Raw genomic sequence first — 23235 nt, 5'->3', positions numbered from 1 at the left:
AGTGGCTGGAAATTATTTTTTTGTGTTTATGTTTCATCAGGTCAAGGACAGATAGTCACTAGAGGACACACATTGAGCAATCCCCACCCCCGCCTCTCTGTTTTGCACACGGCTCTAGTTTTCTGGTGACACTGAAGTAAGGAATAAATTGAAGAACAAGAAAATAAAGTTTACCCTTGGGGGAAAATGATTGGGTTTAATGATCCTGCTGCTGTTTTGATCATTATCTCTCCCTGTTGCTTATTTACATCCCATCCTGTCACTAGACACGAGGTCTGGGCTAGGAAGGGGCTGGTGGAACTTTTTAACAGCTCCACCCCTTGTATTGTTTACATCAAATAAGTGTTTGGGGTGGGTGGGGGTCGCTAACCCTACGAGGACTCAGGTGCAATAAATTCAGCGTGGGACCAAGCCCAGCGGAAGCTGCTTGCTAGGTGAGTTATAATTTCACACATAATCCCAGAGAGATGTTACAGGTTGGGCTGGGCCCGTCTGGCTCCCCAAGGGGTGCTGCAGAAGATTTCCTTTTGGATCAGCTGGGAAAGAGGAGCAGGTCCTACTTGGCCCTGGTGAGCTCAGGGGGAGGTGATATGGAAGCCACACAAGGTAAGGCCACTCCTGAGAGGGAGCCACATCCTTCTAGACAGACAAGTACAGCAGCTGGTAGAGAACTGGTACAAAAAGGATGCATTTGATCTCTTTTAACTATGCGAGTGCTGCATTATGTGCGAGGTCTGTTGGGCCCGGCTAACCCCCCTCTAGTGCTCTGCCATGTTTCTGCTATGTTTCACTGCGATGCTGGCTTTATAGAGACACGCTGGTGCTTTGAAGGACGTGCTTCATTGCTAACAGGCTAAAATCAAGCAGAGATATTTTATAACAGGTATGGGTGAACTAGTCTGACCCAAATGAGAACCAAGGGAGTGGATGGCTCAAGGGACTGTAAATGGGAGACGGGGCTCTGCACCTCTAGGTCTCTGGCTTGGATCTATACTGACAGACAGAAATCTGGCTATCATCTGACAGTTGCTCAGTGACGTGTGTGAAATGAGTTGGTGGACCTCTGTCTAATCAAAATCAACACAACAGCCTATCACAATCTGCTCTCACTGTCCCCACAGAGTAGACCACGGAGACTGAACTCTCCTTTGCCCCAGGTCTGGGATGGGGCATACTGCTGGGAACGACTGGGTGCAATAGGACAGGGACGCTTGCACTACAGCTGCCCATGCTATACCCACTGAAGCCTGGTTAGTGGTCCCAACATTTCCATTTCCTCTTGTCACTGCACATCAGGGTTTCTGGCCAGTGACTAGGGCTGAAATGTTCATCTATTTTCCTGTGGCTAGCTGAGCACTGGGAAGTACTGGTGATCCAGAAGGGTCTGGTCTCATGAAACTCCCTCTGGAGCTTCCCAGCATTAGTTTGTTCTTGAATATAGATATATTGAATCAAAATAAACCTTGTGAGTTGAATATATCCTGCTCCTAAAATTACCGCCAGCCTTCAGTTATACTGTCTCTGTTGGAAGGACAGCGAACTCAGATTATATCATAGATTGGGTCCCATTTTCACTGGGAGCCATTACTCTACGTATGCTGGTTACATATTGGCTTGTGCTACTGTAGATGTCTTGAAAGGTAAACATTAAAAAATCTAGCATCCACACAAACAACCAGTGCCTGCTTTTGAGTAGGATTATACCTAAATTTGCTATACACTGCAATATAAGAGCAAAGCAGTCATGCATATAATCCCTACGGAAAAACCCACCCCCAGCCCAGAATGCACTGGGAGACTTGATATTTGGGGACAGCTGTTCCCCCTGCATGCATGTATTTGTACCAAGTGTCACCATTTTTGTGCATTATGAAATGCAAATGCTGCCGTTGGCCTGGTATATTATTCACAAGCTACATGTGTAAGATTAATAAGGAAATTGCTGACTACTCACAAGGGCAGAAAGCCAGCTAATTCTTTGGGTGGATTGGCCGGGGCAGAATTTCCTCTGGAGTGAGTTTTTAAAATCAGACTTTTCCATTTTTAAAGTCTCTGCTTCAGAATAGGTGTTTCTCCCACACTGAACCTATGAACCCACTGTCTTTCTTTCACCCACACACACCCTATTCAGTCCGAGTGGCTGTTTATATGGGAGATTGATCAGTACAGCAGTCAAACCTACAGCAGGTACAATTTGGACTGGAGTGGGAGTCTGTAGTCTTGTACACTTGCTGTACACATACACAGTCTGAAAGCAGCACATCCAAAACACACTTGGTGAATGCAGTATATTCCATACCAAAGACTCGTCCCTGCCACGGCTGGGCCCAGCCATTGTAAGTAGAGAATTAATGTGTTCTGCTAATCAACTATCCTTGCAATTAATAAATTTCTAGCGAAACTCATCCACCTGGAGTGCATTAGCATCCTATCATAGTTGAGCTCTCTTTACAGCTCTAGGGGAAATGTTTCACAAGGTTCTTCTCTGACGTGCTCATTTTTGGCCAGTCTCAGGGTTAGGATAGACACTGTATAAATTTGCTGAAATAAAGAACACATGGGGATCTCCTCAGATGAGTGATCCAGAGAGAGTTCCCTGCCTACAGGTGGCTTTTCCCCTCTTTTGGCTAATGCACAGATCCAGTGCAAAGCCAGACTCATGTGGATTTGAGACCTGTAGCAGGGAGGGAGGAAACGAGGGGCTTCCTTTCTAACATGAGGAGTTTTCCCCAAGATCTTGGTGATCTGTTCAAATTGAAGTTCAGGCTGGCTCCGGTGTAAAAGAAAAAAGACTCACGAACAGACACCATGTTTACAAAATGCTGTGTATAAGCAGTAAACAGTGAACCAAATAACGACACACCTGAATAGGGGCAGAGAAGGACTCCTTTTCCAGCACCCCCTGTCCCCACATGTTCTCTCCTGAAGTGCCTGGAAGCAGAGCGCAGCTTGGCAGGAGTTTCCAGCCTCAGAGTAGGACACAGTGACTTCTAGGTGCCAATAATTCAGGGATTCGTAGTCAGGTGTCAGGGTTCCTACAAGGCAGGACTCTTTTCATGGGCTTCTGCGGGATTTAGGGGGAGAGGAAGCAGGCCATATAGTTTGGCCCCCAGCAGGTTTTTGGTGGGTTTCACTCTGCTCCATTGATGCTGGTGGGGGGGGCGTACATGACCCTGCATGGTGCCAGGCTCAGTGACAACACTCAGTCAACAATAAAGAATAACAAGCTGAATGAAAACTGTAGAGCATGTGGTTGAGCTGCCATTGTCGTGGAATCAATGTGGTCCAGTAACCTGCCTCTTGGCTGCTTAAAAGGTCCCTGGGAGGAGGCACCCACTGTGTATTGTATTTGATGGCAGTTCAATGCTGCTGCTGCTCCAGAGCAGGCTCTTTCCAGAGATCCGATGGGGTTCACAGACCAAAGCATGCACCTTTGGTGGCGAATCCCGCCCCCAGCTCAGAGCCTGATTACACAGAACCCCGAGCTGGGAAGGGAAGCCAAGAATCCTCTCCCAAACCATGAGCGACACCACAGTGATTTCAGCAGCTGCCACGATGGTCTCAGGATTGCAGTGGCTCTGGTTGCAATGCCCTGCTCCCACTGCACTAGGGGGAATAGATGGTGGATAGGTAGGGTCCTCTCTGCCACCCCATCTCCAGAGCAAAGCTATATGCTCACTCCCAGAATGCCCTTCTCCACTGCTCTGTGGAACTGAGCAAGTCCTGCTGCGTTCAGGATCTTCCCTGGCTAAGAAGGCAGGAAGGAGAGTGTCGGGCGAGAAGGAGGAGGACTAACATTTCCTCCACACTTACTCAAGCATTATCCAACAACAGACTCTCTTTGGGGACCAGCAGCCAGGCCCCTAACTCTGAACGGGTCACCTGTCTGGTTTGAGCAAGCTGTACAGCCTATTGTTTGCACTCCTCTGCTTTTGCCTGCTTTACGTCAGAAACATTGCGATTTGGATCCAGAAGCTGCACAGCCTTAATTCAATCCATCTCTGGTAACATAAGCAGGGAATGGACTGGTCAGTCTGCTTGAAAGCTCACAGCATCCTGAACTGTCTGGTACTGCATTTTTGCCCAACAGGGCACAATTCTTTAGTATTCCCCACCAGATAAAAATACAGCCATTCACCAGACACATGAAGAGGCGAGGTGGGAGAGGGGACTGGAGAGGAAGCTGTTAGTGTCTCTGAGTGGTACAGAATCTGCAACAGGCATGAGGTATATCCACTGTGATCTGAACTTGTAGCATATTGTCCTGTTCAATGGCCCAGCCAGTCCATCCCGTATACGCACCAAGTTTGATTTACCCCTGAGTGGCACAAATTATTAATTGCCTCAAAGTCAGAGTTTGAGAATTAAAATATTAACTTTTTTTAAATTAAGTTTTTAATGTACCTGCCATGCTGCTAAAGGTGCCAGGCACATCTAGATAGAAGACACCTGGCATGCTGCTAAAAAGGCACCAGATACCCCCAGCACCAGGTACAGGTTCTCTCTATATCAGGTTTATTCGGGGGGGCCGTTATTTCAGTGGGATATGAATCAATTATATTGGTTCAGAAGGTTCCGTAAACGAGCACCTGTGAAAAGGTGAAGATGATGAGAACTGCTCTAGTTCTCCAAAGACAATACAAGAACTTCCTGTTTTGGGCAGAGATATGTTCTTGCTATTTAAACACAAATAGGTTAACTCAGGCCTTAGCTGCAGCTGTCAGACAGAATTAAGCACTCTGGCAGATGGTGGTGAATCGTGTTGAATAAAGTGTCTATTCTATGGAAGAGCTCTGTGTAAGCGTGAAAGCTTGTCTCTTTCACCAACAGAAGTTGGTCTAATAACAGATATTACCTCACCTGCCTTGTCTTTGCTCTATAGGGCCAGCTGATTCTCCTCAAGTCCCAGTGCTGATCATCTCTGAGGCTGAGACTTGGGACATTGATGCATCCTCTTGCGTGGGCTGTGGAGAGTTTGTGGATTGGGATAAGATGCCCGAGTTGGATCAGCAGCCAAGAGCTCACAGTCAGAGTCTCACCCAAACCAGCAAAGAGCTTAAAAAGCTGGCAAGAGAAGGCCATTGGGCTACCAACCATGTGCTAAGAGCTCGGGCTTACCAGCAGATCATCCAGCACATCCCGTGCCGGCTTGTGACCCCCGACGCGCTGGTTTACAGGGATGTCACAAGCAGGCTGTTTGGAAAGCAGAGTGTGAGTTCCCACCCCTTGCCTGAATTCCTTGGAGGGTGCAGGATGCCCACTTACTGCCTGACTATGGAAGGTGTAACCGCCGTAAAGAAAATACTCATCTGCCTTGGCAACCTCTTCCCCGACATCACCTACAGCCCAATCCTCCCTGCTGTGGTGGCTTTGCTGCTGCACTACAGCGAAGATGAAGCTCAGTGCTTTGGGAATGTCTCTCGCCTCCTCGCTTGTAATGACTCCCATACCAGCTACATAGACCAGTCCTTCCTGGCTCACCAGGCCTCCTGTATGACTTTTGGGGATCTGGCCAACAAGCACTGCCCAGCAGCCCACAGATTAATAGCCAGCACCTCTGAGAATGTCTTTGAGGTCTATTCTGAATGGTTGGAGTGGATATTTGGTGACCTTCCATTTGATTATGCTATCCGCATCCTTGATGTGTACCTGCTGGAGGGACAGAAAGTCCTCTACCGGATCGCTCTGGCCTTGCTGAGGCAACACAGGCTCTCGGTGACCTCCGGAGAACTGGAAGTGACCAATGTCAAGGGAGATCTGAAGGCTTTTGTGCAGAACATTAGGGAGCACATGACGGCTGACAAGCTCCTGGAGAGAGCCTTTGGTATTCGGCTGTTCTCCCGCAAGGAAATCTGGCTTCTTCAGATGGCCAACAGGAAAGCGCTGGCTGAGAAAGGCATAACTGTGGTGCAGCGCAGGTAGGACTGATTAATTCACCAGCGTAGCCAGGTGATGTTCCCCACTGCTACTACAAACTCCACCTGGGGAGAGATGGCCTTACAGATGCTTGACAGAGAATGGGAATGAACAGAAATTATACAAGTTGGGCCAAATTAATTCCTCTCTCCAATGCAATCTCTGCAGCTGCCTCAGAGACAAATTGTCACTGGAGTAACTAACTGCATGAGGGATGAGTGGCATTCAGAAAACAGCACTACTCACGGGTTCTCTTCTTTTTTGATAAGGGAAAGAAATTAAATAAAGGAGAAATTGCTGAATTGGGCCCCCCCTACACACACACACACATTGGCTGGCCTTGTTAACTAGAATATCTGATGAGCAGAAACCACATTTTTAACAGTAATGCTGGTGTTTGGGGACTTGCAGAGCCCTCCATGATGGAGAGTTGGAGCACGGAGTCAGAAAGAAGTGCCATCTGCACTGGGAAAGGAACTAAGCTTGAGCATTGGCCTGCTAAACCCAGGGTTGTGAGTTCAATCCTTGAGGGGGCTATTTATGGATCTGGACCAACAATTGGGGATTGGTCCTGCTTTGAGCAGGGGGTTGGACTAGATGACCTCCTGAGGTCCCTTCCAACTCTGATATTCTATGACTCTATGACTGGGACAGCTGCAAGGGGCAGCCCAGTGGGTGTGGTTGGCATGGAAGGAGCAGACAGGAACAGGCAGTTGTGAAGCAAGTCACACACCCTGTGATGTTTCCCAGCTATGGAGAGACTGAGAATGATTCTTAGGGAAACAAACACAGAGCACCACGATGAATCCGAGATTCACAAAGTAACTAAGCACCACAAAATCAATGGATGGTGTCCCTGTTAAACCGAACCACCATTGCAATCAAGCAGCAGTCATGATTATTAAGTATCATAGCACTTAAATAAGTTTCCTGGGAGCATAGGTGTAGTTTGACTTCTATTTTTGGGGGAGCAGCTTCAGTCAGGCCAACAGGGCCACAAGTAGGTGGGGGGCGGGGAATTCCACACCCGCCCAAGGCTTGCAGTTTTGGGGGGGCAATGCCCCCTCTGTTCCCCACCTCCCCAAGCTATGCCCATGCCTGGGAGATGTCCCCAATTAAGCACATTTCCTGTGAAAGGGTCTCCTATTTAACCAGAGTGCACTGTACTAATATCAGTGAAGGGCTAAGGACATTGGTGCCTAGTACTGTGCTATGACAAACACACAGCTCTGCCAGGGCTTCTCAGCCTGACCTGCAGCACTCTGCTATTCCAGCTGCTGACCCACATAGACCAGCTGATGCATCTTATACCCAGCCTGCCAGTGCCATCCCGAGGCTGACCAGATAGCAAGTGAGAAAAATCAGGACAGGGGCAGGGGGTAATAGGCGCCGATATAAGACAAAACCCAAAATATCGGGACTGTCCCTATAAAATTGGGACATCTGGTCATCCTAGCCATCCCTTCTGCCTGGCTTGGGACCCCACAGAGGTCTGCCAATGCTGCCCTCAGTCCCCATGCATAATCATGTGCTACTACATTAATGAGCATTTTGGCTGATTACTGTTAATCATGAAGATTGCAACAGCACGCAAGGGCTCCAGTCAGGATCAGGACCCCGTTGTGCGAGGTGGTGGACAAACAAAGATGAAGAGATGGCCCCTGCCCCTGTGTAGCACCTAGCACAAAGAGGCTCAAGATTGGGGTCCCAGCAGCTATTGCAATATTAATTTATTAACAACAGGGAGCTTCCAATCTAAAAGACACAAGAAAAGCTGAAGCACTGGGGACTAGGTTATTACGTAATAAGTGCGTGTGTTCGCCATTTTTTAGACACACCCCAGTCTTGAACTACTGAAAGTGAAGGTAGCTGTGTGCCGCTGAAATCTTTCCTCCCTCCCACAGGCAGCTGTTCCACCTGGCAGTAGACATGCTGAATTTCAGCTCCGCCATCGTAACTGCTCAGGAGATGCGCATCGTGTGGTCCTGGATTCCCGAGCGTTTCTCCTTATTCCCACCTGTCCTGTTATTCTCCACCTCAGAAAACGGATACAGCCTGCAAAGGTACAGGGACAACTGCAAAATTAGAGATAATGGACCAGATCCTCAGGTGATGTAAATAGGCATAGCCCAGTCACCGTCAATGGCACTACCCTGATTTACATCAGTGGAGGATCTGGCCCAACATGTTTAGCCAAGGAAAGGAAATAATATCTGAGCAGGTTTCTAAGACAGATGGTCTGTTGGATGAACTTCCCTGAGGCCCATGGCATAGATAGCTTGACAAAGGTTTCTGTAGAGTCACTCCTTTCTAAATCTTAAACCCACATATTCCATTTGATGCCTGTTTTACCTGAGGTGCAATGAGTTTGCTGGGTCTCAGTCCAATCCACTGGGGACAGGTGTCCACAGCACAAAACCACCATCACTCTCATCCTTGCTGGGGAGAGGCCAAGGACTGAATGGGCCATGAAGACTGAACTCAGTTCTCTCTCTCTAGAGATGGTCCCTTTAGGTCAAGGTTGAGGCATGTTAACAGGGGTTGTGTCTAGAGCTGTGAGTCCATGTATAAGGAATAAAAGCTCCCTTTGCCCTTGGAGCTTGTTAAGTATGAACTTTAGGAAAAAGCCTATCTTGCTCCTCCTCCCCTGAGCAAGCATGTACTGGGCACACCAATCCCCGGTCTCTGTTCTGCCCCCTCCATCCTTCCTGCAGAGGAAGTACAGTCTCATACACTAAACTGCTGTTTGCTTCATGTGGCTGTGGCTTCTGCTGAGCCCTCCCTAGCTGGCAGTGTTAGAGGACCGACACGCAGTGACCACAGTGACGAGCAGGGTGTAAATGCCTGGACAGACAGACAGGCAGTCAGACATTGCTCCTGCGCTCTGATCCAACTTATGGAAGCAGCACAGAGCAAATGGCAATTGGTGAACTTCACCGTCACCTCTCCAGTTTGAAAATTAGCAAATAGTTGAGCGTTAAATGGGCTCCCCAGCCCCGATCCAACATGCAGTGGAGCCAACTGTAATGGGCTTGTGAATGAGGATTTCCAACCCCTCCTCTCACTCCAGGGACAGCCGGTGCCCAGGCATTGATCATCCCCTCTTGCTCCTGCTCACATTTGTCTGCCAGGCTCAGAACTTGCTTTCCCGCCCCTTGGTCTGGGCAGATGCAGCATATCCTAAGAACCAGAGAGGGAGCCTGCAGCACAGGATGCGAAGGCGGCAGCCTTCAGCGCATGGCAGGGAGCAGCGCTGGAATGTCAGCTCACAGACATGGCACAGCTCCTGCCCCCACAGTGCTTCATAATCAGAGGCAGCTCCTACGTGTTCCTGGTTCCCAGAGGCGCCTTCTCTGGGGCAGAGGAGAAAGTAAAACACTGGGGCAGCCAAGCCCAAACGGAGATAGCCAAAGGGACCAGCTAGTTAGCAGCAGCTGCAGTACACGTGCTAGACAGGCACCGGGACTTAAACTGATCCTGCCATTGCTGAGTGCTTGCAAACAAAGTTGACTTAATTTAGCCCAGTCTTTCTTCCTTTCTTTCTCATGATTTTCCACCCCACCCACCCCCGCATCTTCCAATCCCTCTTCCTCCAAAGATCTTCAGTTACTGCCCCCTTCCGAAAATAATCATCTTCCCTGGAATAATCTCAGACTAGCTGACCCTTATGATCCGTCTAACCCTGTGTATGATTCCCCCTCTACTCCACTCTGGGGCTTGTGTAGACACAAGAGTTGCCTCAGGAGTGCTGACACTGACTTAGCTAAACCAATGTAACTACTGAGTGTGTGAGGTCACATTGCATTAGGGCCTGCACCGGTGCACCCCATATTGCATTTGAAGCCATGGGTGAGATTTTCCAAAGCATTCAGTGCTGACCTAACTCTGCTGATGTCAGTACTTCCCTTGACTTGGAGTTAAGACAGTGCAGAATGCTTTTGAAACACCCACCCCATGCATCTACACAGCGTCAATTGCAGCACACCGCAGTATGGGTAGGCATCTCAGGATACCTTCCGCTGCTTCCCAGATCACAGCATTCAGAGCCAGTTTTGCAGCAGATGGTGGGGCTCCCTGATTGAGGACCCCATCGAACCCAAGTCCTGAGTGCCTGGGCTACGCGCACCACGTTTGCGATTCTAGCCAGGGCTCACAAGTGCTGGGCTTCTGGACTTGGGTTTTGTTTTTTGTTGTTTTTTTGGGGGGTGGGAACGTGGTGGGATAAAAGGGCATTTAAAGACTTCTTTGGATAAAAGAAACCAAAGAATAATGACATGAGATGTGCAAACACTCACGTTGGAGCATTTGCTTCAGCTAAAACTGAGATGCCACTTTCATTAGCAATCCTTGTCTCATCTTAGACAGTCAGGCCACACTTACTTCTCAACACAGGACAGCTAAAGTAGAATATATTGTATACTTAGCAACCTTGACAAGGTTCCTCCAGTATCTTAAGGCACATATTGCTCCTTTGTACTTCTCTTTCCTTTCCCCTAAGTGTTTGCTACAAAAAGGTCATGCTTCTTCTTAACTGCATGTAGCGAGGCGTGCTTGTGAAATTATTTATTTATGCAGGTTTCACAGTTTAGACAAAAAGCAGACTGTGGCCTTCTGGCATTGGAGAGTTTGGCCACTGATCTCAGCAGGGTCCGGCCTTTTATTCTGATCTCGATTACAGTGGGGTAAACCAGGATTAACTGAGTCAAATGGGGTTACACCCCAGAAGAATGGCTGTAAAATCAGAGTCAGGCCTTGATTTTATACCCCTCCCTTTCCAGCAGGTGCTATTTTTATGCTCTACACCAAAACCCTGCTTAAATGGAATTAACATGTTCTACATCGCGCTCGCTGCTCCTCTCGTGTTTAGATCAGGCAGCCAACTCCAAAGGGAGGGGAGGCTCTCTGCATCAGCATACAGACACGGAGCTGATACTGTGCTCCTAAATGAGCCCTTGATTGATGGCAATGGGTTGGTTCTGGCTCTGACTCCGGTGCCTGTCCCCAGGCTGCAAATAACACGCAAAGGGCTGGGGAAGACTTCAGTGGATGCAGGAGCAGTGCAGGGCTAACATAATTGGTCCTCTGCCACCCACCCTCGCTAATCCCAGCACAGAGGGCATGCTGGGGGCATGGAAGGGAAGTATATGCAGTGTCAGGACCCCAGCTATGGGAGCGCAGGTCAAGGCCAGAGCTTGGGTTGGAGAGGACTTGATAACATGGTCCAAGGCCAGTCTAGAGGGTCAAGGCCAGAAGCAGCAATCCATCATGCTCTGGGATCAGGTCAGAGTTGAGCGAGTCAGATGAAGTAGCATTAGTGGAATCAAGGCAGGGCGAGGCGTCAGGAGGGCAGCAGGGAAGTAGGAGTGAGGCCAGGTATCAGGGATAGCGACAGGGGCAGGGGCAGGAACCAGGCAAGGTATCAGGAGTACATAACAGAATCTGTTTTCAGCAGCAAGCCACAGATCCACCACAGACAGACGGCCTCCAGGTGTTTTCCCTAGGTCTTAAATAGTGCACCTGGGCCAATCAGGGAACGCATTTGGCTCCATCAGTCAGGACCTGTGTGGGCAGAACACCCAGTGCTGCTTGAACCGGTAGGGCTCACATGCTGCCATTCCCCGCTTTGCCAGAGCTGTTGAGCAGCAGCATGGACATGGCAGGAACCAGCAGGCCTGAGGGTCCAGACCTGCGGGTCCTCTCCTGTTATGGAGAATCTGTGCTGCAGTGCAGCCGCTCTGACTTACACGGGGGGCTGGGCTGGAATCCCAGAAGTCCCAAGGGGGCCTAAAGCCTCCAGACCGGAGCCGCTCAGAAACCACAGGGCAGAATCTGGCTCCAGGGGCACAAGGACTGCAGAATCTCAGGCTCATAACATTTAAGAAAAACATCCAGGTTAAAACAAAGCTTGCCCTGCAACCACACCACCCAGTTCGGTCTTTTCATTCTAAGCCTGGGAATCAAGGTTAGGTAGTGTGGCGAGATTTTATGTCTGGATTGAGCTGAACAATTATCCGCTTCGCTGAGCAAAACTTATGGCTTTAGCATATCCATCATATGGCGACTTCCTCAGTTACTACACCAACACACAAGTTGCTGGAGCTAAATGATGAACTGCTTCTGCCACTCCCCTTTTATGAGTTTGCACAGGCAGGCTGTTTAACGTAACAATAGAGCAGCTATTGTTCTCCTCAATCTTTTACAGGTTGCTGTGGCTTTCTGTATTTGAAACAGGTTCTCTGAACCCCTAACCAAAGAGATCCTGGGCCAAGTGCTTCCCTACAAGATAAATCACATGGGTTCTGTCGAGGATGAGTAAAGCCCTTGGGTTGTAAATGCTAGTAGTGTAAAACTAGGGCACCTGATCCCCCACAATATACCACCACCATCTCCAGGATAGCAATGGAAACCCCTGTAAAACCCAGACAGGGAATTACACAAGCTGCGATCCACAGAGAGGAAGTGATGGGAAAAATGCAAGGAAGGACCATCTTATAATGGGGACCTGGCCTTGGAGAAAGGGGGAGGGGCAACTCATCTGAAATCACGCTGTACAGAAGGAGTGAGAACGCATCAATTCAATGTCTGTATCCATCAATGCAGCCCTGGTCATCAGTAGCTCTTACAGATCTAATGTGTAGAGTGACCAGACCAGCAAGTGTGAAAAATCGGGATGGGGTGAGGGGTAATAGATGCCTATATAAAAAAAAGTCCCCAAAATCAGGACTGTCCCTATAAAATTGGGACATCTGGTCACCCTACTAACGTTCCGTCATGTGTGCTGGGCCTAACAATTCCAGGATCAGGGGTCCTTGCTACCTTATCTTGTAGTGCACAAAAATGGCTCCTGATCTAGAGGCTCACATAAGTATTCTGGAGCCCCCTCCTTCCTTGCTGCTCTCTCCCCTCATCCTCTGGCTGCTCTACTTCTCTCTCTCTCTCCTCCCAGTCCAGCTGGCAAAGAGAGTTATTCTCCTCTCCTGAACCGGAACCCTTGCTCCTCCAGGTACATGCTGTGGTGAGGGCTTCTAAAGTCAGGACTGTTTCTGGCGCTGATGCGATTCCATTTGTGACCTTAACCGGTCTGTGGCTGTTTCCCCAGCTGAGAAATGGGGGTGACAATGAATGGGTGTAAAATGCTTTGAGGTGGAAGGTGCAATTCTACATACAGACCGAGCTCCCTTTTGCTGACCACCCCACTGCAAAGGAAGGCAGGAAAATACTCTCCTATTTTCCTACAGTGTAAGCAGGACAGGCAGCCGGGGGGCGGGGGGAGGGGAGGGAGAGGAGAGGGCATCAGACATGGCTCAGAAGGGAAATCCAGTTACTGGGGAAGGGAAACCAAATGGCAAGGAAACTGCAGGCTGACAGCCACCATAATTGATGCTGCTGGGAAAGCGAGCAAACTGCTGGGACCCAGAGCACTTTGGGGAGAGGCTGGACACATCACATCCAATTTGCTGCCACATCAAGGGGCCAGACAGTGGAATGACAAGGGACTGTTTCACTCCCCTGCAGGGTCTGTAGCCCCATCTCTGTGAGCCCCTGTGAATGTGACGGAGATGGCGGCTCTCTAGGGAGCCCTGACTGCTGTAGAACCTGCCCAAATGCGTGATGGAGCAACAAATGCAGAATGGCAGAGGGCCACTGATACCTAACACCCCTGTGGCAAGGAGCTAACAAGGGACTCTGGCTCAGTGCTCTAGAAGAAGGTGAACTCCCCCAACCCCATGGTCCTGCCAATCTGCCCTAACGGGAAAATCCCAGGGATCAGTTTAATCCTGTGCCAATGATCAGGAATCTCTGCAGTTAGACATCTGGGGACAGATAACTTCCTGTATCACCTCAGGTCTATCTCATCCAAGACCCTGCCTCCATCAATGGCCAACAGCTGATATTTGAGAAGAAGGTGAAAAACCCTATGACACACCTAGTCGATAGTGCAGGAGGGGGAAATTCCCCCTGAACCCTTCTCGGGCCCAGCTGATGTCCTACAGCAGGAGATGTAATCACCTGAATTATATCACCATACAGAGATACAGATGGCATTACTGGCTTAGGAATGAGGCATCTTCTCTCTATGATGTGGCAGCACGGCAGAATGAAGTGACCCAGGAGATGCCACAGCCTTTGCTAACCGTCTCCATTCTGCTGTAGCTCTCTCACTCGCTCACCCTCCACTCCACTGTGGTGGACCTGGGGACATCCGTTTCATGGCTACGGTAACCGGGTTAACCTGTACTTGTGAGCTCTCTGGCCCAGATCCTTGAAAGTATTTAGGCGCCTAACTCCCACTGAAATCATGGGGAATTAGGTGCCTAAATATCTTTGTGGATCTGGCCATTTGTGTCTCCTCTCTCCCAACCTGAGCCTCAGTGATACAGGTGGGACTGTCTGCCCCTAGTGATGCCATCTCTAGTGTCACACCCCTTCTGAGCAGCTGCTGTCCAGGAAATAGCTGCATTTTGACTGCTCTTTCTCAAAGACACGAGGTGGGTCTCAACCAGCTCCCACCACAACTGGGTCTGTTCTTCCCTTTAAACTTGGAACCACAGGGAATTTCACAGACTCAGATCTGAAGGCCAGAAGACAGCCGCCCTCCGCCCCCCACGTGGGTCTTTATTTAATTATATTCAGGAGCCAAGGTGCTTTGCAATGATTAAAAAAGGCACACATGGATCATGGATAAACTAGCCAAAACAAGGAAAAAGATGAGAGCAGCATGAGAAAAGAAAAGTCAAGAGACAGTTTGGAAGGAAATGTGGTAAAACGGAGATAAAAATAAGCAGTAATAGGGAGGGGACAACACAGGCCGTGGGGATTGGATTGGCTTGTCTGAGGCCTGCAATGTGCAGGACCAGCAATGGTGTCATTCAGCCTGTCCCTGAATCTCTGCACGGGACGTTGCCTCAGCCTCTGCCTTGCTTGTCCGTTTCATTAACCAGTTAATGAATATCAGCCTGTCTGAGCAATTGCATGTACTGCCAACAGCAGTGATTCCGCGAATTGCCCACCAATGGGAAAGCACATTGCGATGCAGTGTACAAACCCCACGCTGGCCTGGAAAGGGTTAACAAGCTGCTGTGTAGTCAAGAAGCGCTGTCCCACTACAGTGGCAAGGGAGGGGCTAAAAGAGGAGAGCCCATTGGGGGGCTCTCTGGGTGGGAGAGCAGACCTCCAGCTCTCCCTCTATGAGTGTGATTCCCAGGTCCCACAGATGTGCCCACACCTAAGAATAGCAGCGTGTCCACAGCAGTATGGGTGGCAGCTTGGGCTAGTCGCCCACGTACCTACCCAGGGCGTCACTTCCCAGCTCAAATGCAACTGTACCCTATGAGAGAAGCTGAGCTGGGAGCCAGGAATTGACTAGAGACTGCTGCCTCCCCGACGGGCAGGTAGGCCTGTTGCAATGCTGTTGTCTTGGGTTTGCTACCAGTGACTAGTCTGTTGTTGCTGGGTAAGACAGCTGCAGGTGGGGCCCTGCCTGAAGGGACAGACGGCCAGGTAAAATCCTTTTGTCTTTTGCACCTGATCTGGGACTCAGCAGTGTTTTTTGCGAGGCCAGGAGTGACCCTGTCACAATCATGTTCCAATACCTGAAGGAGTCAGGCAAAGAAGGACTTAGGAAGAAAAGTTAGACCACAGCCATGTGCTGGGTGTATTAATATATTTATATCCCACTTTGCAAAGGCCAGTAACGAGGAATGTGCCAACCCGCTGGGCTCTCTACCCAATAACTCTAGGGTAAGCTGCCAAACCAGGTCTCTCTCTCATCAGTTTCAAACTCAAACCAATCCACTTTCTTTGTTGTCACCTGCAGGTTTTACTCATGCTGTGAAGGTTACGAACCAACAGTGCTGCTCATAAAAACGATGCAGGGGGAAGTAAGTATTTCCCAAACATTGAAGAGTGCTGTGAGTGTGTCCCAGTTTCTGACTGGTCTGGGGAGAAATGCATAGGAGGGCAGCCATATGCTGCACCAGCTTTGGTAAACAGAGGCTTGGAATGGGCAACAGGGAATGAATCACTTTATGGTTACCTGTTCAGTTTATTCCCTCTGGGGCACCTGCAATTGGCCACTGTTGGAAGACAGGATGCTGGGCTAGCTGGGCCTTGGTCTGACCCAGTATGGCTGTTCTTGTGTTCATACTTATTCGGGAATCAGGATAGTTATACTGGAATAACTGGGCTGTCCCATTGCCTTCTGTGGGTTTGCACCAACAGTACTGATTGGAACTTTGTAACCCACCCCACTGAAGATGTACAAGGAGGAAGAGATTCCATCCCCCTCTCCTATAGCTGGGCTGGCCCTGCAGGGCTAATAAGATTTAAAATTTATATTAGTCACTAAAACTAAAGTAGTGGCCCTGGATCCACATATGGGGCAGATCAGGTGAGTGAGAAGGGACCATTTTTATTTAGGCTCTGTCTACACTGGCACTTTCGTCGCTAAAACTTTTGTCACTCATGGGTGTGAACGCCCCTCCCCAGCTCCCCCGAACGACAAAAGTTTTAGTAACGAAAAGCACCGGTGTGGACAGCACTTTGTCGGTGGGAGCTGCACTCCCATCAACGAAGTTACTGCCCCTTGTTAGGGGTGGTTTTATTTTCTTGCCGGGAGAGAGCTCTCCCGGCGATAAAGAGCAGCCACCCGGCACACCTTACAACAGCCGTGGTACAGCCGTGCCGTTGTAAGGCGTGCAGTGTAGACACAGCCTTAGTTTCCTTTCTGTGTAGAACTGCACTTTTGGGGAAAATGCTGCCCTCACAGCAACACAGGGGACCTCAGCTCTGATCTGCTGCTCTCGAAATTCCCACATGGGGCCCACAACAAGGTACTCAAAGGAATGTGTGTGTAAATCTACTTTTGCCACCCCTGCCCTCACCCCTGCTCGCCAGCCTGTCGTTTTCAGGATTCACTCTTCGTATTGCTTTTCCTGCTGGACTGAGTTGTGAACTCCAAACTGTTCTTCTTACTCTCCCCTTCAAGGTGTGCGGTGCGTTCCTCTCTTCTGACTGGAATGAAAGGAAAAAGAGTGGGGGAAGGTCCAGCTTCTTTGGAACAGGGGAATGCTTTGTTTTCAGTGTAAGTCTGATTCTGTTTTCTGCTGTATCTTGTTTATGGTTTGTATATTTTAAGGGTTAGTTGCGGTTTTTGTTACCCCTTGTAGAATTCAGATAGCACAGCAGGCAGATACTAGAGACAATTCACCATGCTCCTCAGTCCTGATAGAAGAGAATGCAGGGGAACATAGAAATCCCTCTGTCAGGTCAGAGCCATCTTGCTCAGTATCTTCTCCATTCCATCCCTCTAGTCCATGCTTCTGGGTGCAATAAACCTTGCAGTGTAAGGTGCAGTGTAGCCTGTTGGAGCTGCAGCAGGCTCTCGCCAAACCAGGAGACCCTCAGTAGTACTGTGTCATGGTTACAGGGTTAGCAGCACCTCTGACCCCTCTTTGCATCCCCACAGGTGTCAGCCCTCGTGCCTTTACCTCTCCTGGGGCAGAATTCTCACAGTCTCAGACTAGCCCTGGACTATCAGGTTTCCCCAGCAGTCTACCTGGGTTCAGTGCCTGCAGTTCTTCCCTTTGGGAGCTGTGCTTAGTGGGGTATATAGTTACCAGATAGCCTGCTTACACCAGAGCAGCCTTCTTAAGCACAGGTCGGTTTAATCTTAACAGTAGGAATAAAACATAAAGAGCAAAAAGGGACTGTCAGAGAACAAAAGATCTGCAGGCATGTCTATCTTCCTGGAGCCCAGCCCTCTGCGATGGGAACTGAGGACAGTCTAGCTTCTTCACAGTGGCGGTGCTAGGCCACTGCAAACCATGCAACCACAGAGGACTCCGAAGCAGTGGGGGACCCTAAAGCTCAGACCAGCCTGTGAGGGCTTTTCATTTGGCCTGCCAGGTGTCCGCTACTCCCTCCTGCTCCCGCTGGGGGCTCTGCTTTAAGGATGGCCCCACTACCCAGCTGTAGCTCCACCCAAGGCTCAGCATGGCTCCAGCACCTGCATTTCCACCATGGTCCCACGCTGATCTGCCTCTGAACCCCCACCCTGGAGGACGCCCTGTAGCTGGGAGTGAAAGGGGCTATCTGACAGCCAGGGAGTGCAAGGGCCGGAGCTGCCAGGAGCCCAGAGCCAGCTGGAGCCAGGTAGCAGGACTCTCTTTACAGTGGCGCCCCCAGTAGGGAACGGGAAGGAACAGCTGATGCCCAGTGAGCCAAGCAGAAGGCCCTTGCTGGCGGCTCTGGCCCTTTTACCTCCCCTGGCCGGGCAGAGGGGATCGGGGAGGAGACTCAGATGTGGGTCTGCGCAGGGACACTGCAGCCTGGGAACAGGCAGGGGAGCCGGCTGCTGGGAGCCTAAGGCAGAGCCAGAGCTGAGTAACAGGACTGTCCAGACAGCAGAGCCCCCAGCTGGGAGCAGGAGCTGAGCACAGGCAGGGGAAGGTGGGGGACAGGACCAGCTCTGGAGGGAGTCACCCACTGCTTCCCTGGGCCTCTCCCAGCACCCTCACTGCCCCCATTTTCCTCCCAGTCCCAGAACGAAGCTTTGCAGGGGACCCCAGAGAACAAACACCACCATGGCTTCTTCAAACCCTCCACTGGGGGTCTGTGTGTGTGAGAACATCTTTTCAGCAGCAACTGCCTCCCGTCCCTAGAGAGAGTCTTTTAATCCAGCCAGAAGCCCTTTATCTTAATTTCCAAGACTCGGACTCCTGTCCCCTTGACAAACTGGTCTGGTGAGCTCAGCAGGGGATTGGAGGAAGACTATCAATGGGAATGGCTTTTGCATTATCCCTTCAGTGCTGGCAAATGGGTGGCTATCTGAAGTCATAGTACACTTTCCTGCCTATATGCAGTCAGCCTTGGCTTGAATTAACCTCATATTCAGACAGTAAGCCCCCATACAACAATCAGACAAAACCATATAGTATTCATGAATTGTTAACTGCCCCACTTCCTGCATGGAGCTGGAGGCCTTCCAGCCCAACCAGGAGATCTCCCCAGTGGTAACCCAACCATCCGACACTGTAGTGACATTTTTCAGAGTAACAGCCGTGTTAGACATTGGTGGAGTTTAGCACTAGTAAGCCCTAAAGACCAGCCACTACTGATGGACCTACCTCTAATATCCACATGAACAGCCAACCAAACCACCCCACAGAACGTCAGCCATAGCAGGATTTGGAAGGCTATGCCGCCCATGTGTTGCTTTTGTTTTAAAGGTACGCCCTGAAATGGAGAGATACGAGTGGGTGTTCATCAAGAAACCAGAGCTGACCAAAGCAGTGCCACGCTCCCCATGCCAGCGCCTTCCTTCTCCCGCCTCCCCTGTCCTCAGCACACCTCCTCCCGATGGCCACTTAGCCAGTTCAAACCATCTGACTGTGCCCGTGTTGCAGAGGGCTAAAGGTCGCCTCTCCCCATACCTGGCAATCAGACACTTCCTCCTGCCTTCAAAAACAGCCTCCATGTTCATGTCCGGGACTCGGGAAGGAATCGTTATTGGTAACTATGCTACCATTACACACCCTCATACACTCCCAAGAGAATCCGCTGCCCCTGCCCCAAAGCACTGTGAGACAGACTGTGTAATTTACACACAGCCCTCAGAGGGATAGGATGGAGCTGCACCACTTTGCTCCAGAGAGCACAGCGGGAAGGTACATGCTAAACCATCCCTTGGGGCGGCAAAGAGTGCCCCACAGTTTGAAAACCATTGCCTGCCTCCTGCCAGGAGCCGGCGGATCAGAAGCTGGTGGGAGCTGCTTGGACCGCTTGGGCCTCTGGCTCTCCACGCTGTGGGAGCCGCGGGGTGCTGGCTGGCTGCCCGGCAGTTCTCTCTGCCCTGGTCCCTGAGCCAGGTCACCTCTGCACACCCAGGTGCCCCTGGCACGGCTCCAAGTTGTACCCCTGATGTGCTTTTGCCTTTCCCCCAAAGAAGCCCAGCATCAGCTGGCCCCGTGGAGCAGGCCCCTGCCCGCAGAGCCCAGCTGCCATGTGATCCTCCCCAAAGCCCTTGCTCGCCGCTGCCCTGGTGCTCCTGGTTCTGCTGCTGCTCCTCAGCCCAGAAGTGACGCATGGGGTGTTCACGTGCCCCCCCGGAACCTTTAAATTGTGCCACCCCCCCCCATCAAAAGTTACGCATCATCTCTGATAAGTGGCATGGTTAGGGTTCTTATCAGACAGGCCAGTCTCTCCATTCACCCATTAACCTGTTGACAGCAGGTCCCCAAAAGTTTCTGACCTTCTTTTGCAGGTGGTGGCGGAGGCCAAGCTCTGTACATTGATGCCGATCTCTACTATGGGAGAACAGAGCACTGCGAGACATTTGACAACCCTCCTCTCTGTCAAGAGAACTTCCAGGTGCAGCTCCTGGAAGTCTGGGGCTTTCAAAATGCCTAATCACCATGAAATCGCCGCTCCCTGTACCATATTAAGGAATGAGAGATTCCTCTCCACTACACAGGATACCATGGCTGGTGATGAGCCAGTTGCGATCAGATGACACACAGATGCCTGACTCTAATGGAGGGAGTCCGCACATGGGTTTCTCTTGCGGCTCTGAACCTCACTGCTGTTAGCCATTCTCCATATCTTCCCCCTCTGTCACAAGGCAGAGTTATATTATGGGAACTGCCATACTATAAATGTTTAATAATCATTAATAACAAAAGTCCAGAACCTTCACACACAAATCAAACCAAACCCCAAACTTTCTGAGGTTTGAAAAAATTGAGTTAATTTTTGAGGAGGGAGCAGGCTGGATTCGACAGTTTTCCTGTCTCTCTGTGTTCTTGGCTTCACTTTGAAGTGGAAATACCACAGACCTCATGGTATCTAGCACTGGGCTATGAATCTTGCTGGGACTTACAGGACCTCCATCCTGGTTCCAAGCCCAAAATGTTTTTTATAACCATGAGTGGAACCTATATCATCTTTGAGGATCGACAGTCACTATTAGAAGTGACACCTGTTAGTCCTCATATAACACAATACAAGTAGCCCTCATGTACAGCTACCATTGTTAGCAGTGGAAGTTGCCAGATAGTTACCATCAGACCTGTGCCCATTAATTTTCTGTACCATCTCTTAAAATGAAACCCATCAGGATAAACTGAAGGTGTCCTCAAATACCCACTAGGCTCTACTCCAGCCTGAATACTTATAACTTTGTAGTTGTGCATTTGCACTACACATGAATGCAGGCAGGTGATCTGCTTCTTGAGTGGACAGATAATGCAGGACAACAGCAGATCACAGTGGGCCTTTGGTATGAAAAGAGTTGGTGAACTCTGGGGATCAGGAGATTCCCTAGAGGGAATATTTTTGGCCAACCATCTCTACAGGCTTCAGACCCCTCAACATTTTCCATAATATCATGACACTTCAGTAAAAGGTTTGTCATAGGGTCAGAATTACTTTCTCACTCCACGAGGTATGGCTTTCAGGATCAGAGTTGCAACATGTCAATGGATCAGCCCAAGAAGGCACCCTGCCACTGCACCTGTTTTGTGGATAAAGAGAGGGCTTCAGTCCCCAGGACTGTCAATCACAGCACTAAATTAATCTAAAAATATGCAAATCCACAGTTATGTCATTTATTGCCAGCATAATATCTCATTATAAACCCCCCTCATTGGGATGTTTATACTCTCATGAAAATGTGTATTCAGAGAAAAGGAATAGGATGATAGTTGCAAGGATCTAAATAGTTAACACATCTAACAGTCTAATCTAACATCCCATAGTTATCAACATCAGGATAATAGGAAAGATGAAATATTAACATATACATGCTGACAGGCAGGATAAATACACTCAATGGGTTTTGGAACCTATGTGTAAACGATTTAGCTTGCAGAAGGAAAACATATTCAAAGCCCAAATACATTTTTCCATTTACAGTCTGATTTTTCTTGTGTTCATTTTCTCCAGCTATTCAGAGCAGAAGTAATCAATACCTCCAAGGGAAGCAGTCCCAGAAATGCTATGAGACAAGAAGAGGGAATGATAGCAAACTCACACACTAGTCAGCTATGCAGCCATGTGAATAATTAGCAATTACCTCTATTCTTCGGAATGCATCTTGTAAGATAAAAGATATGATGGGGCTTGAATCTCCACTCCCTCTCATCAATTTTATGCTAGTATAACTCCACTGAATGTGACAGATTTTAAATGTGAGAAACAGAATAGACTCAGAGCCTCAGTATTTCAGACGAAGCAATGTGTGTAGATGTTCTGAGCAGGTCCTTTTGCGGATGCCATCGCATATTTCAACGGGGCTCACCTTTTTCCTACAAGCTTCCTATTTTGTCATCGCATGAGATCTGACAGTTATAAAAGTGAGGCATAAAGATCAGTGGTATCACTTCATGCCTTGCCTCTGGCTGAGACACTCTTTTTTACATTTGAGTTCTGCTAAGATTTTCCCAGTGTTTCCCTCTTTCCAAGGCCCCATGCCGGACCAGCCTGTCTCCATTAGGTTTCCCATCAGACTCCATCCTTTCCCAGGGGCTGAGTTCGCTGCCTCTATAGAAATCCTGACTCCCCCCTCTTAGCTCAAGACTCTTCTTACTTAGCTGTCCATCTTTGCTATGCCTTTGTGTATTGCCTGGATCAAGATTCAGGGTATTTGATTGTAAAGGGGAACTGGGTCTCATCCAAAGTACCTAAAACACTTGAGACTTGAGGCCCCATTATCTGTCTTTGATGCAACAGCAAAGCCTGCCAACCTTTGTGATGCTGTATGTGCCGCATACCCAAGCTATCTGCGGATTTCAGCTGTAAATCACAATAAATTATCAGGGTGATTATTACATTCAATTCCCATGATCTGCAGAGTGGTCTTTGTCACTTTTAAAATGTATTTATTATTTTACTTTCTTCTTTGCACTTTTATTCTCTTGCTGTGTAAAATTCAAAACAATTAAAGGAAAAAAACCATAAAGCAGTGCGGGCTGGGTGGCTCAAGGGCTTGGTAATGGGATATAAAGAGATCTTTCATCTACCTAAGGTACTTATCTGCCCCCTTCCCCATTACCACAGTATCTGAGCACTTCACAATCTTTTAATGTATTTATCCACACTGCAACTCTGTGAGATAGGGTAGTGCTATTATCCCCATTGTACAGATGGAGAACAGAGAGGCTAAGTAACTTGTCCAAGGTCACACTGGAAGTATGTGTCACAGCAGGGACCTGAAATCAGTGCTCCCAAGTTCTAGGCTAGTGCCCTAACCACTGGATCATCCTTCATCTCTGTTGTGCTGTTACTTGACTACAGCTCAGGTCAGCAGAGCCGGAACTTTGC

General features: G+C 49.3%; 1 protein-coding gene across 2 annotated transcripts; it reads left to right on the top strand.

Moving 5' to 3' along the window:
* The first annotated feature begins 366 nt into the window (after positions 1 to 366).
* On the top strand, positions 367 to 22725 carry LOC140897559 (TBC1 domain family member 24-like). 2 transcript variants are annotated; one of them, XM_073310314.1, is made up of 7 exons: positions 367 to 434; positions 4883 to 5918; positions 7821 to 7979; positions 15734 to 15797; positions 16904 to 16999; positions 19146 to 19428; positions 20180 to 22725. In XM_073310314.1, the coding sequence occupies exons 2-7, from the start codon at positions 4993 to 4995 to the stop codon at positions 20323 to 20325; spliced, it is 1674 nt and encodes a 557-aa protein (XP_073166415.1). In that variant the 5' UTR covers positions 367 to 434; positions 4883 to 4992; the 3' UTR covers positions 20326 to 22725. The 2 variants fall into 2 exon arrangements, with proteins under 2 accessions (XP_073166415.1, XP_073166414.1); XM_073310313.1 differs by having other exon boundaries at positions 417 to 606.
* Positions 22726 to 23235: the final 510 nt, after the last annotated feature.

The sequence above is a fragment of the Lepidochelys kempii genome, chromosome 14, assembly GCF_965140265.1.
Source record: "Lepidochelys kempii isolate rLepKem1 chromosome 14, rLepKem1.hap2, whole genome shotgun sequence".
Taxonomy (NCBI): domain Eukaryota; kingdom Metazoa; phylum Chordata; order Testudines; family Cheloniidae; genus Lepidochelys; species Lepidochelys kempii.
Note: the sequence above shows the minus strand (reverse complement) of the source record. Positions and strands in the feature narration are given on the sequence as shown.

What these genes read in the sequence shown, in the direction of transcription:
- LOC140897559 (XM_073310313.1), top strand. Translation starts at nt 468, where the DNA reads ATGTTACAGGTTGGGCTGGGCCCGTCTGGCTCCCCAAGGGGTGCTGCA. An exon ending in ATAACTGTGGTGCAGCGCAG is followed by an intron (nt 5,919 to 7,820) that starts GTAGGACTGATT and finishes TCCCTCCCACAG; the next exon opens with GCAGCTGTTCCACCTGGCAG. An exon ending in TCGGGAAGGAATCGTTATTG is followed by an intron (nt 19,429 to 20,179) that starts GTAACTATGCTA and finishes CTTCTTTTGCAG; the next exon opens with GTGGTGGCGGAGGCCAAGCT.